Source organism: Bos grunniens, chromosome 13 (genome assembly GCF_055505025.1).
Source record: "Bos grunniens cultivar Pamir isolate PY7600 chromosome 13, Bosgru_T2T1.0, whole genome shotgun sequence".
In the NCBI taxonomy this organism is placed as follows: domain Eukaryota; kingdom Metazoa; phylum Chordata; class Mammalia; order Artiodactyla; family Bovidae; genus Bos; species Bos grunniens.
The window spans coordinates 4,831,149-4,847,865 of NC_141177.1; the positions used below are offsets into that span (position 1 = coordinate 4,831,149).

The 16,717-nt window shown below is 56.9% G+C and overlaps 1 protein-coding gene across 8 annotated transcripts in view; it reads left to right on the forward strand.

The window, feature by feature from the left end:
* RIPOR3 (RIPOR family member 3) overlaps positions 1-16,717 on the forward strand; it is a 73,050-nt gene that overhangs the window by 33,643 nt on the left and 22,690 nt on the right. For 4 of the 8 annotated variants that reach the window (XM_086331375.1, XM_086331382.1, XM_086331384.1 and 1 more), the window contains exon 2: positions 11,734-11,852. In XM_086331375.1, the coding sequence (XP_086187501.1) occupies positions 11,743-11,852 (110 nt within the window). In that variant the 5' untranslated portion in view covers positions 11,734-11,742. Of the gene's footprint in view, positions 1-6,978; positions 7,378-9,570; positions 9,691-11,733; positions 11,853-16,717 lie in introns of those variants that run through there. The other 4 variants (XM_086331376.1, XM_086331379.1, XM_086331381.1 and 1 more) reach the window with 4 other exon arrangements.

The window sequence follows — 16,717 nt, forward strand, 5'->3', positions numbered from 1 at the left end:
AAAAAAAAAAAAAGAAAAGCACCTCCTGGAAACTGTACAGAAAAGGAACTAATTTTAACAGTTTCTGTTTTACAGATGAGGAAACTGAGGCTCAGAGTGTGTGATTTGTCCAAGTCAAGTAGTTAGAAGGAGGCAGAGGCTGGACTTGAACACAAGTGTTTTTGACCCCAAGGCTTGTACTCACCACTCTCCCTGAGAATGTGTGGACATTGCTCTCACGGGTCATTGCAGAGTCCCCAGATCCTAGTTCCCAGATGTCCTTTTTCTTTATTGCGAAACTTAGTGCTAGCTTTGTCCTTAAGGGAACTACCTGTTCCGACCACATTTTCTGGAATCCGAGCCTCTGCAGATTGAGCCCTCTTTCCCGGGTGATTTTCATTACAAAACGGGAGATGCATTCCCACCAAAATCATCTCCCAATAGACCCAAGGAAGAATGTTTGGCAAAGAAGGAATTAATTGGTAAACAGCTTGTAGTATCCCAACTCCAGTGTCTGCCTGGAATGTTTTGCAACACTTTCGGATTCTGATTTCAGCACAATTTGTTTATTTCAGGCTATTAAACCACATGCATATTCTTCATGCTTGGGAATCCACTGGCCACACGCTGAATGGCAAGAATGGAGACCCTCTCTCACTTCCCGCGGGCATTTGTAGTGGTTGATAGAGCAGGGCTGCAATCCCTGGGGAGACCAGTAGGGCTTTTCCTCCAACAGGAAATAAATTTAAGGCTGAAGATTCTTGCCCGTCAAGGCTTTGGGTGCTAGAAAATAAGGCTGTTCCTTTGGGAGCAAATCCTCGCAATGTGAGTTAACCAGCTGGCATGAAGTCACCCAGTCCTGAGAATTGGGCAAGAAAAAGTGTGAACAAAATCTGACTTTTCCTGCCTTCTTGCCTACCCCCACCCTCCACCCCCAGGGGGCACTGGAGCTGAAGCCAGGGTGCCTGGGACAGTCTCTGTCTACTCACACTGTCGAAAGAAAAACCAGAAGAACAGGCTGGTTTGACTTTTCTCTTGTAAATTGTTTACCTCGGGACAACCAGATGGCTCCTCTCTTGCTGACCCCTTGACCATTTCTCGTGCTGTTAACAGAGTCTATTAGCAAACAGTCCTGCTCCACCAGCCCACGTGCAGGAGTCCCAGGCCTGCGGGCTGGGGAAGCCTCTGGTATTCCAAGGAGGCTGACTCAGCACCCGTGGGCTAAGGAGCTTCATGGGGCGCAGGGTCCAGGCACTTGGGCTCTAAGTGGGGTGAGGGGCTGCCTCACAGTGTGGGAACAGAATGGGTGATGTAAAGACTCTGCAGTCCCTGCCCCCTCCCAGCCCCTCCCCCTTCACCCCCACCCCACCCCCGCCTTTACCATGAGAATACCCGGTTGTGATTAATGTTTGAAGGGTAGGTAGGTAGGAAGGAGACTCTTGGGGTTTCCCTGGTCCCTCAGAAGGTAAAGAATCTGCCTGCAATGCAGGCGACCTGGGTTCAATCCCAGGGTCGGGAAGATCCCCTGGAGAAGAAATGGCAAGCCACTCCAGGATTCTGGCCTGGGAAATCCCATGGACAGTGGAGCCTAGTAGGCTACAGTCTATGGGGCTGCAAGAGTCAGACGTGACTGAGTGGCTGAGCACCGGGGGGGCTCTTGAATTCCTGGGTGGTCAGCAGGGAGCTCTCTGCCACCCCTGCCTGGGTTCCATCCTTAGGCACCGCCTCCTTTGGGGCTTTGTGGGTGCAGTAAGGGGTGACATTTTTAATCCTTAGAGTTTCCAGAAGCCCCGAACTTGCGAACTTGCGGTGGGGTATAAGAAGCTGATAGACATTTTTAAAGGCTTGCTCTGGTTTTCAGGTGGGGGCAGAGGGCGAGTGGAGGCGGAGAAACCAGTGGAGACCAGCGAGGGGATGGGGGCTTGTCCGTGGGGTCCAGGGTGGGAAGAGGGGACAGACTCGGGGTGTTTCTGAGAAGCGGGGCGTGCGGTGACCAAGGAGGAGGAAAGAGATGCCCCGGGGGTCTTCCAGCCTGGCTGCCAGGAAGACAAAACTCTCTCCCAGGGACCTAGACTTCGGTGGTCAACAGTTCTGAAACAATTTCAGAGGTGGAAAAGTAGGTTCTTAACTCGGAAACACAGAAGGAATGTTCACAGAGCCAGTCACATAAATATTTGAAGCTTCTGTTACACACGCACACACATGCACGCACACCTCGTTACGTAGAAAGTAAGTGAGGGGCTGGAAGAAAATCAAGAAAAGATCACCATCCAGGATTTATAAACAGCCCCTGAAAATCAAGGAGATCAAGCTAGATAACTGTGCAAGGGAGGATGAATCTGTGAGTCCCAGAAGAAGAGACTCTAAGGACAAGGCACGAATGGAAATACACGTGTTCTCACTAGGAATCAGGTCCATGCGTGACTTCTGTCGAAGGGCACACCAGCCCATTTTAGAGACCTGGCAGGTAAGACCTCGGTTGAGAGAAGGCTGGAAGCCTGTGCTTGCCTTCCTCAAACTCAAAGGCCAGAATCGGATGAGATGAAACACCCACCTCCAGGTTTTGCTGAAATTCCCAGGTGGCTCAGTGGTAAAGCATCCACCCATCAATGCAGAAGACACAGGAAACTCGGGTTTGACCCCTAGGTCGGGAAGATCCCTGGAGGAGTGCGTGGCAACCCATTCCGATATTCTTGCCTGGAGAATCCCATGGACCTCCATGGGACAGTCCATGGAGTTGCAAGAGAGTCCGACACGCTTTCAAATGAGCTGATTTGGGTCAAGTGCAAGGTCTGATGTGGCTGTCTTAGCTCTTGCATCTTGGGGGTCCAGGCCTAGAGGAACTGGGAGGAGGGAGGAGGGAGATAAAACTTAGCAGGAAGGATGAATCCGATTTGCATAATAAAGGCTTGGTGGGAGGGAGCTGGAGAGGGGGCCCTGGGCTGGAGGAGGAAGGGTTGGTCTGCAGGCTGACAGATTGGAGTAGGGACTAGGAGGGGGCCAAGGACACGGCCACGTGGAGGCTTTCATCCCCCCCCACCCCCACCGCAAAAAATATTAAATAGTACAGTATTTTACGACTGGTATAAAGAGGAATGTATTATGTGATAAAATACATCCTATTAGTAAGTAATGTAATTTTATAATTTTATAGCAAAGCATTCCCTTTGACCTGAAAGTTCATTTTCAGTCTTCTGATTGTAAAAATAATCCTCTCATTTTTGTGGAGCCTCTGCCCTGTGACCCCATCCCTGGTGGAGAAATTGGCCCTAAATGTTCTTCACAGACCGCAGCCAGGAACAGAATTCTTTCCCAGACCTTTGGGCTGGTTTGGAGAGAGACTCCTGGGCGCTGATGTCCGGCTGTCTGGTGAGGGGATGCTCTGTGTCTCCAGGATACCAAGAATTCCAGTCGGTTTCATCCAGGGCAGAGTGGTTGGCCCAGAGCTCTGCCCGCCTGGCTTTGAATCCAAACCTGGCCTGGGTTGGGCTGCCCAGACCAGGCTGTGCGTTCAGCAGTCAGGTTCCTTGGGATTAAAAAGCTGCGTAGCCTCTGGGTCTCTCCTGGCTCCAGGTGGGGGTTTACAGTGAAGGGAGACCTCCTGCAGAGCTCGGATACCACAGCCAGCACGCCCGAGGAGGTTCTCATCCATGCCCGGGTGTGTGTACACGTGTGCATGTGAGTGTGAAGGGTGGCGGTGGCCCAGGCCCAGTGGGGGCCGTAGGCCCAGGGCCCCTGAAGACGTCAGGATGCAAGGACCCCCTGCGTCCCCCTCCCTTTTCAGGTCAGGAGAAGAAGCCTGAACAACACGTGTCGCCCACAGAACACTGCATCTCCTCCACCACTCCTCTCGCCCGTGAGAACTCTTTCCTGACCCCCAGCACGCCAATCCCGGCCTCGCCGTGCAGATCTGGCCAGCAGCCTCTACCCTGGCTGTTCCCCTCAGGCACCATGGTCACCATTCTGCCCCCCACTCGCCCCAAGGAACAGTGCAGTGCCTGCAGACAATCTTGGTTATCGCAACCGGAGGGTGGAGAGCTCCTGGTGTGTGTGTGTGGGGTACTGTAAATACAGAGGACAATGCTCACGGTGAAGATGAGCCTGCCCCAGATGGCAGCCGTGCTGAGCTAGAGACCCTCCCATGGCTGCTTCCGGATGGTACCCTAATTAGCACCTGACACCCAGGGGATACCTATTCACCCCTAGGATGAGGGTTAGGTCTACGCACAGCTGGGCCATGCCCACCCACCTGCAAGCATTTTACAGTGAATTTTTTTTTTTAATATGGTCGTGCCAAGGGGCATGTAGGATCTTAGTTCCCTGACCAGGGATTGAACCCTCGCTCCGGGATTGGAAACATGGAGTCTTAGCCACTGGACCACCAGGGAACTGCCTGAAGGTGAACTATTGAAGACCTACCGCTGCCACGTGTTAGTTCAGGCCATTTCCGTTCTACCAGCCTCAGTTTCTGCAAAATGGGGGTGGTCACAGTACCCGGCTCAGACGGGTGCTGTGGCGAGATGCCCCGTTCCTTTTGCCTGGCGCCATGTTTATTCCTGGTCCTAAGCGGACCAGGGTGGTGGTGATGTTCCCAGAGGCCCAGCTTCATCACCCCTACCTCCCCGGGTACCCGAGCCCCCTGCCCTGCGCACCTCCGCAGCCACACACACTCCCCTCCACGGACCTCAGGAGGCTGCTTCCGCTAAGACTTGCTGGCTCTTCCGGAAGACCCCTGGTTGACCTGCCGATGGAGTGTGTCAGTGGTGATCAGGGCCCATTTAAATTAAAACACCCTCTGAATATTTCACAGAAATTCATGAATCATCTTTGCCTCGTAAAACCCCAGTGGAGTTAGCTGGGCATGTAGATGATATCTGTGGACCTTTGGAAAAAAAATTGTTTTTTAAAGAGGGAAGTCTCTGCTTAGACCCCAGATTCACCCTGAAAAGCAGGGTTCTCTAGGTTGGCGGACATACAGTCAGCTTGGCCGTTTGATTACTGCCTGACCAAGGGCAGCTTAATCAACCTCTTGATTTTCTTCAAATTAATACTTTTTTCCAATTACGTTAAGGAAATGGCAACCCATTCCAGTGCTCTTGCCTGGAAAATCCCATAGACAGAGGAGCGTGGTAGGCTACAGCCCATGGGGTCACAAAGAGTTGGACACGACTGAGTGACTTCACTTCACTTCATTGTTTCACAAGTAAAACATGCTGTATATAGTTTACATCTTGCTCTGATTTTTTTGTTCAATAGCTTCAGTCGAGTCCAACTCTTTGCAACCCCATGGACTGCAGCATGCCAGGCTCCTCTGTCCTCCACTATCCCCCAGAGTTTGCTCAAACTCATGTCCATTGAGTCAATGATGCCTTTCAACCGTCTTGTCCTCTGATGCCCCCTTCTCCTCTTGCCTTCAATCTTCCCCAGCATCAGGGTCTTTTCCAATGAGTTGGCTCTTCAATTCAGGCGGCCAAAGTATTAGAGTTTTAGCTTCAGTCCTTCCAATGAATATTCAGGGTTGATTGCCTTTAGGAAAATTTACTTACATCTTATTTTTAAAATTTCTCATGTCATTCTTCCTCAAAATCATATTCCTAACAGCCACACAAATGGGTTATTGACCCTGGGTCTTGCACTTGGCCATTTGTAGCCATACCCCAGTGTTCCCATCTGTGAAATGGGCACGGGTGTGCTGTGAAGTCCAATGAGAGGGCCTGCCTGCCCTGTCCTGTGATGAGTCCTTGACAGGCTACAGGCTGGAGTTGGAGCAGGACAGGAACTCCTCCAGGCCTGCCCTGGGCAGGAAGGACACAGGAGGGCATGGACCACGTGATACACGGTGGCAGGGGGCCCTCTTGCAGCAGGGATCCTGACACCAGCGTCTGGTCGTGAACCGTCAGGAAGTTTCTGTTTGCCCTGCAGCTGTGGGACAGTGAACTATGAGGTCCAGCTGGGCTCCCCAAGAGCTACTTGCTCTTGTCTTACAGCAGAAGCCGGAATTGTCAGCTGATCTGTCCCCGTGAGGCTGTCTGTCTGTCTGCAGAGACACACCCAGGGTGTCCCCTCCTGGCTCCGGGTGCCCCTTCCACGATGGCCTCTGAGAGCTGGTGGGGACTCAGGAATGTGACCTGCTGGGCAGGGGGGTTTCTACTTGCTGTCTTTAAACCAGGTGTCCTTCAAGTCCATACTCTCTTCATTTAAACACAGCATTAAAAAAAAAAAAAAAAAAACCCACTTTAAATCATACAGAAGACGTCGGCTCTAAATGGACGGTTACCTTAAATGAAATTCAGCAAAAACAAAACAACTGACTGCATTCCAGCTCCTCCTCTGCTGCCCCTGGCTCTGTCCCGGGGCCAGCTCTGTGCTCTGTTGAACGGGAAGGGTGACAAGTATCAGGGAGTCAGGGAGCCGGGATGAAAAGGGGACTGAAGACTGAGATAACCCTTCAGTGGAGAGGCCCGGGCTGCGGTGCGTCCCTCATTGGCCCAGAGTGTGCCTGCGTTTTAGCCCAGTCCTCCCTGTTTACAGACCGTGAGACAGAGGTTTAGAGGGCAGCGAACTTGTTCAAGATCGCGTGCAGCTGGAACCACCTTCTCCTGTTTCCCTGGCCACGTCTCCCCAGTCCCAGGCAAACTGGCTTGGGAGGGGCTCGGCGGAGACTGGGGGAGCCCGAGCTGGCGGCCCTGGGGGTCTCCGCGGCTCCGATCCTGGGCAGGGGTCAGCAACTGGACTTTACGGGGTGGGGGGAGGCGCGAAGTTGGGGGTGGGTTTGGGCAGGGAGGGGGAGTTTTGGCTCTTCTGGCCCCTCCATTCCCCTGAGGGTGATCTGGGCAGGTCGTCTGACCCCTCTGGGCTGGGTCTGGCCATCGAGAAGACGAGGGAGCTGGACTGTGTCTGGCACAGACGGTCTGGTTCCCAGGCAGCCCTTCCCTCTTTGGTATAAACTCACACCCCTCATCCTGGGCTATTTTGCCGTTTCCTTTCCTGCTAAACCAAGGGCTATTTTGGAAACTCCTATAAGCAAACTAATCCCTGGCTGGCATTTGAGCGGATCTAAAAGAGCCCTAAGTGAGGGACACAGGCATAAACTCTGCCCAGCCCAGAGAGCCCACGCCGTTAAATTTAGAAGCATCACCTCCAAATGAGGTGAAATTGCAGGTTCCCGCGGCCGGCGGGCAGCTTTGGGCAGCACTGAACGGGACAGATTTAGCGGGGGCAGGGGCCGGCCCCCCGGCTGCACCTGGCGGGGAAGGCCCAGGACGGTCCCTTCAGTGTCTGGGGAGCTGCTGCTGGGTGAGGAGCCCCTTCAGCCGCCCCGCCGGCCCCGCGCTCCCCAAGCCTCTGGCGCCGGGCGGCAGAGAGGCAGCGAGGGACACGTCCTGTCTGCCAACGGAGGTTTGGTGTCTGCATGACTTCTGTGTCTCTCTCCTCTGCCCAGGGGCCCCCACGAGATCCCTGGCCAGTTTCTCAAGCCCTGCAGAGTGCCAGCGGCAGCCGACCTGCCCACAGCCCAGCCGCTAAAGGATCACGCTGGCGGGGGAAGAGGGCGGAGGAGGGGGACGGTCTTGCGGGGAAGAGAGGGGGCTCCAGGGTGCCTGGTCTCTGCTCTGAGTGGTCAGTTCTGCTGTTGTGTCGACCGTGGAGCATCGTTACGAGGATGAGCCTTGGTTAAAGGTGACAGACATCCGTTGGGGCCCGTCGGGAGCCCACTGGGGGCTCCTGGGAACCCAGGGGTCTCAGCTCGGCCAGCTCACAGCCAGTCCACCAGATGGGGGCGGTCCTGCAGTCCGCTAGGTGCGATCCCAAGGGTCCACGACCAAGGATCGGCCCTACCAGGGGCCGGTCAGGAGGGGGCGCTGCTGAGACCAGGCGCTGGTCCGAAGGGACCTGGGCTCCACATCCCCCTGAAGCCTATGGGGATGGCGCTGGGTTTCTCAGCCACCTCCAGTGCCGCATTCTAGCCTGGCAGGTCTCGATCATGAGCTTGCTTCCCTTCCGGGCCCCCGGTCCCCGCTTCAGGCTCATGTTGGGTGTGGGGGGTGGTTGTGTTATGTCAGCGCAGACCCCATAGAAGCAGGTGCAGCCTAGCATGAAGTAGCCAGGCTTTGAAGCCTGTCAGGTTCACGTTCAACCCAGCTCTAAAGGTTCCGCCCTGTGTGACCTTGGATGACTTATTTTTCCTCGGTTTCTTTATATGCAAAATGGGAACGATAATAATGATACTTGACTCCTACAGCAATGAAAAAGTGAAATGAGATTTTAAGCTTTTGGAGCAGGCAGCAGGCACAGAGCTGGCTAGGGGTCATCTGTCAAAAGCTGCTGCATTTGTAAGTAAAGTTTAGGTGGAATTTAGCCAGGCTCATTTATTTGCATATTGTCGGTGACTGCTTTTTTCTAAAACGATAGAGCTGCGTAGCTGTGACAAAGACTACAAGGCCTGCCTGCAGAGCCAAGAACTTTCACTATCTGGCCCTGACAGCAGACGCTTGTCCCCCACTCCCTGGAGTCCAGCACACAGTCGAAGTTCTTATCTTTATCCTGTTCTTCCATGGCCTCCACAGCCCGGTGAAGTCGGGGAAGCACGTGGCCTCTGGTCCCAGAAAGATGTGCCATGAATCCTCCAGGCCCCAGAGAACATCCCTGGCCCTGCTTGCTGGCAACTGTCTAGTGGAGGAGACAAAAAAACTCACCTTTCACAGTTCACCGTAATTGGAGTTGGGGACTAGGGGAGGTCCAGGACGGCTTCCTGGGGCAGGTGGCATCTGGGCTGGAGGCAGAGGGCGGAGGTATCAGTCAGGGGATCAGCCCCCACGTAGCAGCCAGACCTCAAATCGTTCAGTCACTCAGTCGTGTCCGACTCTTTCGACCCCGTGGACTGCAGCACGCCAGGCTCCCCTGTCCATCACCATCTTCCGGAGCTTGCTCAAACTCATGTCCATTGAGTCGGTGATGCCATCCAACCATCTCATCCTCTGTCCTCACATGGAAAACACAGAAATCTGAGCCAGCCTCTTCACCTCTTAGAGCCTTTTTCCTCATACGAAAAGTGGGGTCATTGGCCCTCACGGCCCTGCCGTGAACTGTTAGTCCACAGCCAGGGGCTGATACCTCGTGTGCGTCTGCACCGAACCTTAGATCTCCTCCTCCTTGGCCCTCCTTTCCTAGCTCTGGGCAGGAAGATGGTGGGTTTGTTCTAGCGAACTGCATGCAGAGGAACTGTAGAGCGGTTGAGCAATTGTCTTTCTCTTTTATCCTGAAGCGGAGGACTAGAGTGAGGCTGGAGGAAGGCCCCAGAAGGCCAGGGAGGGAGGGTGGTGGGGGGCGGAGGGGAAGGGTGGCAGGAAGGCGTTCTGGTCCCAACCCTCAGGGCGGGCATGCCCCAGCTGCTGACCTTGGGGGTCCCCTTGCCTGCTCCCTCCTGTTCCCTCACCCAGCTTGGTTGAGGTGGAGGGAGGGGGTGTTTGGCAGTTTGAGGAGGTTCCAGTGCCACCCAGAGCCTGTGCTGATAGGGGTGGGGGCAGCGGCGTGAAGATAAAAGTTTAACAACTAGCAAGGGGAAAAAAAAACCCTCAAAACCTAATTTGTAGCACTTGCCCAGTTCCACGCTGCACTTAATTCTATCGCGGCTGATTTCAAGCTACCAACATTCCTGACAATTTAACCTTCGACTCTTGTGAGCTGGTCCAGGCTGGCAGCCGTGCAGTCCAGGTAGGGACTGTGGGGGTCACGGGGGTCCCCCCGTGGGGCTGGGGTGAGCCCCCAGAGTGGGGGATGCCTGACCGCGTGCCTGAGAGGCGCTGGCATCCGCGTCCGTGTCTGAGAACTCTTGGGTCCTCAGCCTGGCTCTGCTGCTTCCTAGCTGGGTCCCTGGGCTCCCTTGTTGTCTTTCTGAGCCTCAGTTTCCTCATCTACTGAGCTAGGTAGCTCCTACGCCAAGGGGGTTGTGTGGAGCTAATAAGATAATTCACTTAGGCACTTCGTGCACTTATGAGCACTCAATAAATTGCCTCCGCCTCCAGATTGCATCCACCTCCCCGTCCGTACACCCGGCTGCAGGTCACAGGTCTATAGGGTGGGACAGCCCCGGGCACTGGGGCTCACCATGCAGTGGGTGCTCAGCAAACCGTCGCTGCTTCCCCCGTCAGGGCCAGGGGTTGTTCCTTGGCTCACCTGCCCAGCATTGGGGTCTCCAGGCTGGGGTCTCAGTCAGCTGACCGCCGCACAAGCAACCAGCTCTTTCCGGTGTCTACTTCACATTATGTGCTGTTCAGTCCGTTGTCTCCTTGATCCTTTCCTGAATTCCCATTTTACAGATGTGATCACTGAGGCCCAGAGCCAGGGAGTGGCCCAGCTGCAGCTGGGATTTGAGCCCAGGTCTGGCTTTTTGGTTTCCAGCACTCACCTAAGCACAGTGGGTGTGGGGCTGAGGGGTGTGAGGGGTGTTGGAGGAGGAGGAAGCTTGTGGGGCTACACTGATCTTCCAGGGGGTTCAGAGTGAGGGCTCTGGAGCCTCTGTCAGGGGCTACAAACAAAGTGCAGGGCTAGACACTGGACAGACGTGGCCCCAAGGAGACTGTTATTCCAGCCAGAGGCCCCAGGGTGGGCAGAGGCGTGGAGTCTGGACTCAGCCTCTGGGTTGGGGGACTGTGGGAAGCAGGGGCCTCACTGAGGGGGAGCAGGAAGGAGATGACGTGGTGGGGCAGACCCCCCCGCAGGCCAGTGGGGTCTCTGAAATCCTAGCACTGACTCCACCCTGGTCGAGGAGTGAGGTATGAAACTGTAGCAGCAGAGATTTAGGTTAGATATGCAGGAGAACTTTCCGATTGCTGGAAGACAGTTGGCGTTATTCCCAAGGGATGTAGTGGCATTTTTTTCCAGTCTCAAGATGGTTTGGAAAAAGGAAAAGTCAGGGTTCTAGGCCGGCCTCGCTGCAGCTGGGTCAGAGATGAGACAGTGGACCGGGAGCTTCTGGGAGCCTCCGATGCCAGTGGCCCGGCATCCTGTGAACTGGGCTTCGTCACCTCCTGGTCAAAACCTCACATGGCTCCCAGCTACCCTCAGCCAACTGCAAGGCTAGAGCCCTCCCTGGGGCCGCTGAGGCCCCCCGGCCTGTGCTCTGCTGGCCTCTCCAGCCTCACCTGGGGCCACACCCCCACCCACCGAGCTGCCCGTCCCTGGGTTGTACCTGGTCCTCTGCGCCTCCAGGCCTTTGCCTGTGCCCTTCCCCCCCTCCCTTTGTCCTTCTTCCCTCCTCAGCCTTGCCTTCTCAGCTCTTGGTTGCCTTTTCCATGGGTGGGTCTGGTACCCCCATCACTCTGCTAGGGACACCCTCCTGTCCCTGGTGGCTCTTAGCCTCCAGCTGGACCAGGAGCCCCAGAGGGCGAGGGCTTGGCCCATCTTGCTCAGTGTCTGGCTCACAGGAGATGCTCTATATGAGTTTGTGGAGGGGGTCGGGATTCCTGGCAGAGGGGCGGTGAGAGGAGCTGGCTCAGGACTTGCTGGACCCCCCTGCACGAGGACTCAGCGTTGCATAGGTGCTGAGAACCCAAGCGCAGAGTGCAGAGGGAGACCCGGTTCCCATCTTGCTCCTGCTCCCGCAACCTCACCGAGCCTCAGTGTCCTCATCTGTGAGCTGGGCACAGCATGGCCGTCCCCCTGGTCCGTTGGGCGCCCCGGTGGAGGGTGGTCGGCCTGCAGTCAGCACTTGCCAAGTGCCACTGCGAGGCTGACTGTCCTGCCCTCTCCCCGCAGGTGACCACCATGTCGGTGAGGCTGCGGTTCCTGTCCTCCGGGGACACGGGGACCGTGGGGGTCATGGGCCGGAGCGCCTCCTTCGCGGGCTTCAGCAGCGCCCAGAGCCGGAGGACCGCGTAAGTTCTGCCCACGCCGCGCGGGGGAGGCTTGTCTGAAGGCCAAGGACTGGGGAGGAGGGTGGTGAGGGCGTTCTTCTCTGCTGCCGGTGGCCCTGAGGCTCTCACTCCTGCCAGCCCCGCAGCCCAGGGCAGTGTGTGTGTGTGTGTGTGTGTGTGTGTGTATGCGCGCGTGCGTGAGACTCAGTGCTAGGAGAGACCTCTAATTTGCTTCGGATCCAAACAGGTGTCATCTCACATATTCCTGGCTGTTGATCCTGTAAGCTGATCTGCCTGAGTTTATCAGGCCCACTTGGCAGATCAGAAAACTGAGGCTCAGAGAGGTGGAGCCACTTACCCAAGGCCACACAGCAAGACAGATTCAGAGTTGGAACTTAGTCTCCTGGAGGTTGGATTGGGATAGAATGTCCTTCCTGGTTGATGGAACAGGAAATAGGGCCACCTGTGACCTGGGGCAAGTGACTTCACCTCCCTGAGCCTGGCTTCCCTCATGTGCCCAGTGGGGAGGCCCAGTGTCCTTCCCTTGCGGGCTTGCCATGTGGGTACAGGGAGGCGACATGTGGTGACTGCTGGGGCATGCTGGCACACAGTAGGGGCTTGTGGGAGGTTTCCAGGGAGGCGGAGCGGCCTCTGCAGAGACAGACCTGGTCGGCACTCACGCCCGGAACTGGGTTCACGACGGCTCCGTGATGTCTCCTCTAACCTCAGGGAGTGCCCGGGAGCAAGCTGCGTTCCCGCTCCTGGGGCCACGGCCCTGCCGGCCCTGGCATCCTGAGGGGCCCGCCAGCTGCCGGCCAAGCGACTGTGACGGCAGCTGAGCAGGGCGCAGGGCCTGGTGGGCCGGTGACCCCGTCAGCGACCTGAGCTCACCACGGTGCTCCCCTCCTGAGACCCTCCATGGGCTCCCGTCCCACTCAGAGTCCAGTCCTGCCCCCCAGGCCTGGCCGGCTGCTGCGCTGTGAGCCCCCACTGGTGTCTCTGCCTGCTCCGGGCCTTTGTTCAGCCCCACGCCCACCTCCACCCAGAACTCTCCCCACCCTCCTTCACCTGGCCCGGTCCTGCTGAGTCTCAGGGGCCTGAGCTTCACTGCCGTATCCTGGGGTGGGGAAGGGGGCCCCTGCCGCCATGAGGCTGGGCCCCTCATTCAGGCCCTCCCATCTCCCTCACCCCGCTCAGCTCCTCAGTTCCGAGGTGTGCCAGCTTTGAAATCCTGGAAGCACCCTTGGGAAAGCTGTTCAGTTAGTGTCCGACTCTTTGCGACCCCGTGGACTGTAGTCCGCCCGACTCCTCTGTCCGTGGAATTCTCCAGGCCAGAAAGCTGGAGCGGGTAGCCATTCCCTTCTCCAGAGGATCTTCCCGATCCAGGAATCACACTGGGGTCTCCTACATTGCAGGCAGATTCTTTTACCAGCCGAGGTCTGGTGAAACCCTAAGGAACCTGTAATTCATTCCCTACGTATTTCTGGACACCGACTCTGGTCAGGCCCTGTTCCAGGCTGCACCCTCTAAGCCAATGACACTCGGGTTGGGTGCAGCTGGAGGCAGGCGTCATGACGGAGTTAGAGCAGGGCAGGCAAGCAGGCAGCAGGGGCTACAGGGAGGAGGGACCCAGTTCAGTGAAGCTGGAGGGGAGAGGAGTCGAGTACTGCAGAGAGGGCGTGAGGGTGGGGAGGCCTTCCAGGCAGCGGGACAGCAGTGCAAAGGCCCTGGGGTGGGAATGAGCTTTGAGGGGCAGAAAGTGCGGCCGGCCGGGGAGAGAGTGCTCAGGAAGGGAGAGGACCCGATGGGGGCTCTTGGGACATGCACAGCATGAGGGGAGCCACGGACAGGCTGGCACAGAGGAAACTGAGGCCCCGAGATGGGGAGAAATTTGGCCAAAGCCTCAGAGTTAGCACCAGCACCCCTGATACTAAGCCTCTGAGGAGGGACCATGTGGGTGCCCCTATGAGGAAGGCACACAGTGGGCACTCCATAAATGCTGCAGAGAGGGTCTAGGGATGATGAGGAAAGCATACAGTGGGCGCTCCATAAATGCTGCGGAGAGGGCCTGGGGCGATGAGGGAGGCACACAGTGGGCGCTCCATAAATGCTGTGGAGAGGGGCTGGGGCGATGAGGGAGGCACACAGTGGGCGCTCCGTAAATGCTGCAGAGAGGGTCTAGGGATGATGAGGAAAGCATACAGTGGGCGCTCCGTAAATGCTGTGGAGAGGGGCTGGGGCGATGAGGAAGGCACACAGTAGGCACTCCATAAATGCTGCAGAGAGGGTCTAGGGATGATGAGGAAAGCATACAGTGGGCGCTCCGTAAATGCTGCGGAGAGGGGCTACGTCCAAACTGGCCAGGGAACGACGTTGTTTCTGCATCCAGTCATTTCTGAGCTGCGTCTTCTTGGGCTTCACCGGGCCCCCACCCCATCGGGTCTGTACAGGGCTGCCAAGGACAGCTGTGCCTGTCCCCGGGGGCCTCCCGCCCATGGGACCTGCCCTGGCTGAATGTGCGTGGAGCCGAGAGTGCGGCTGGGCCTCCGGGAGGGCGCCTTCCTCTGACTTCTACGGAAGAACTTCGGGCTCTGTCCCTGGGCTCTGCAGCAGGGAGGGGTCTGTGGACCCTGCCCGTGCTCACAGTCCACACTCTGCTGTCACGATCCCAAAATCCTTAGCAAGTGTTGACCAAAGGGTCCTGCGCTTTCTCTTGCCCTGCCTCATCACCGATTCTGCCTCCCGTCCTGCCGGCAGCTCTCCTCCTGCGAGGCTTCTGGGGGCCTCCGGACTCCCTGTATACATGGCAAATGTCCCCACTGGGAGCTCTGCACAAAGAGTGTGCCAAGGGGGATCCCCGGGCTCTTGCTGGCCTCTCCTGGATTCCTTGGGTCTCTGGGCAGAAAGAGAACTGAGCAGATCTGACCTGTTGACCCTAGAGCTCAGTGGTCATCAGCAAGGCTGTCTTGACCAGATGCCTGCAGAGTCTGTATCCCAGTCTGAGAGAGATGGCCTCGGTGGCTGTAAATGTCCCGGGCCCCTCCTGGGGGTCCTCGTCCAGCCCCTCTCAACCCCACAGGGAGTTCTAGAGGAGATGTACCCTGGATGGGGTCTGAGGTTCCTGAGTGGCCGCCATCGGGCCTCACCCTCTGCAGTGCCCTCGCCAGGGGTGGGGGAGACGCTGCCGCAACCGCAGGAAGCAGCAGATTTATCTTTAACTTCCTGTCCCTGTCCCGCGCCCAGGGGTCCGGACCCTTGGTTCTGGGGATTGGGTTTCAGGCCTCACCTTCTGGCTTAATGGCCCAGGTAATCCAACCGGGCTGAAACAGAGCCGCTCGCCAAGGCGCTCGGCAGTGGGGGCGGGTCAGGCAAAAATAACCTTAGACGGGACAACAGGAGAGCCGGGCTCCACTTAGGTGTCCCCAGCCCACATTCCTGCTCTGGCACCCTTTGACTCTGGACATTTTTTCTTTTTAATTGCATAATCAAAGAATTTACTTGGGGAAGTAATCTGGAAATTTTCCACTAAGGCATGAAGGACTGTTATTAATATAACCAGGCCATGTGTAATAAATATTGATACATAATAATATATTATAACATAAGGCATATATACTAAGGTGGGGAGGTGAAGAAGAAGGCCAGGTCTTGACACTGTCCCCTTTCTGCCCTGATTGACAGGCAGGGCTGCTCTTAACCCCTTCCTGCCGTTCCTCAGCCAGGTCTCCCCTCCCCCAGGCTGTGGCGCAGGGACACTCCCGAGCCAGGATCTGCTGCGATGTCCCCTTCGCCTTGGGAATTCCTCCGCTGACATGCCTGGGAAATGTCAGTGTGAAAACTAAGAATCAGCCCTTGATTTCCAAGGAGAGGAGACTAGAGAAAGGACAGATGGGGGCTAGAGCTCAGAGATGTCAGGAGGCACGTGCTGGCACCCAGGGAGCCCCCAGAGCAGACCCGACCGTGGCAGGTGTGTGGGTGTCTGTCCTCATCCCGGGCATTGAACCACCGACAGAGGAGGAAAGGTGAGCTTGCAGCGAACTCTGAGTCTTCACCCAAAACACGTCCAGTCGATACTATTATTTACTGCCCCATCGCCAGCCCCGCCCGCCTCCGGATCCCGCACCTGCGGCTGTCATGCACCCGGGGCCGCCAATGTTTCTCAACGACCCCGGGCAGACCGACCGGCTTGGCAGCCTCCTGTGAGGGATGGGTCCAGTGGGTCGCACGTGCCCATCTGGAAGCTTGTCTGGCATGCCGAGGGTGTTTAATATTTACTGAGTCCTAGTGTAACATCCGCCCCTGGAGGGTGCTCCCTGCCCTGGCGGTTGTGACACTGGGCCAGACATGCAACCTGATTTCACCATCCGGAGGCTGCATTGCTGACCCTGGAGTGGCCACCATGCCGGCTCCGAGTGGCCGCCATACCTGCTCCGTGGGACCTCAGACAGGCGCACAGGGCACAGAGCTTCCCCGGGAGACCGTGCTTTCAGGCACAGCTGGAGACCAAGGGCAGGGAAGCCTCCAGGTAGATGGAAGTGGGGCTGGCCAGGGTGCGCACCCGCTGGGGACCGTGGGGCCCCGGGAGCTGGCAGGTGAGCGGGGCTCCTGCAGCCCCACCTCCTAGTGGCGTGCCCACTGCACCTGCCTCCCTGCCCACCTGCTGGGGGCCCTGCTGCTGCTGCTAAGTCTCGTCAGTCGTGTCCGACTCTGCGCGACCCCATAGACGGCAGCCCAACAGGCTCCTCTGTCCCTGGGATTCTCCAGGCAAGCGTACTGGAGTGGGTTGCTATTGCCTTCTCCTGCCGGGGGCCCTAGCCTGTCTGAAACCTGCTTCTCTCGAGGCTACAATCCTGCCTGTCCCTGCCGGCCTGGAGATGCCAACTTTG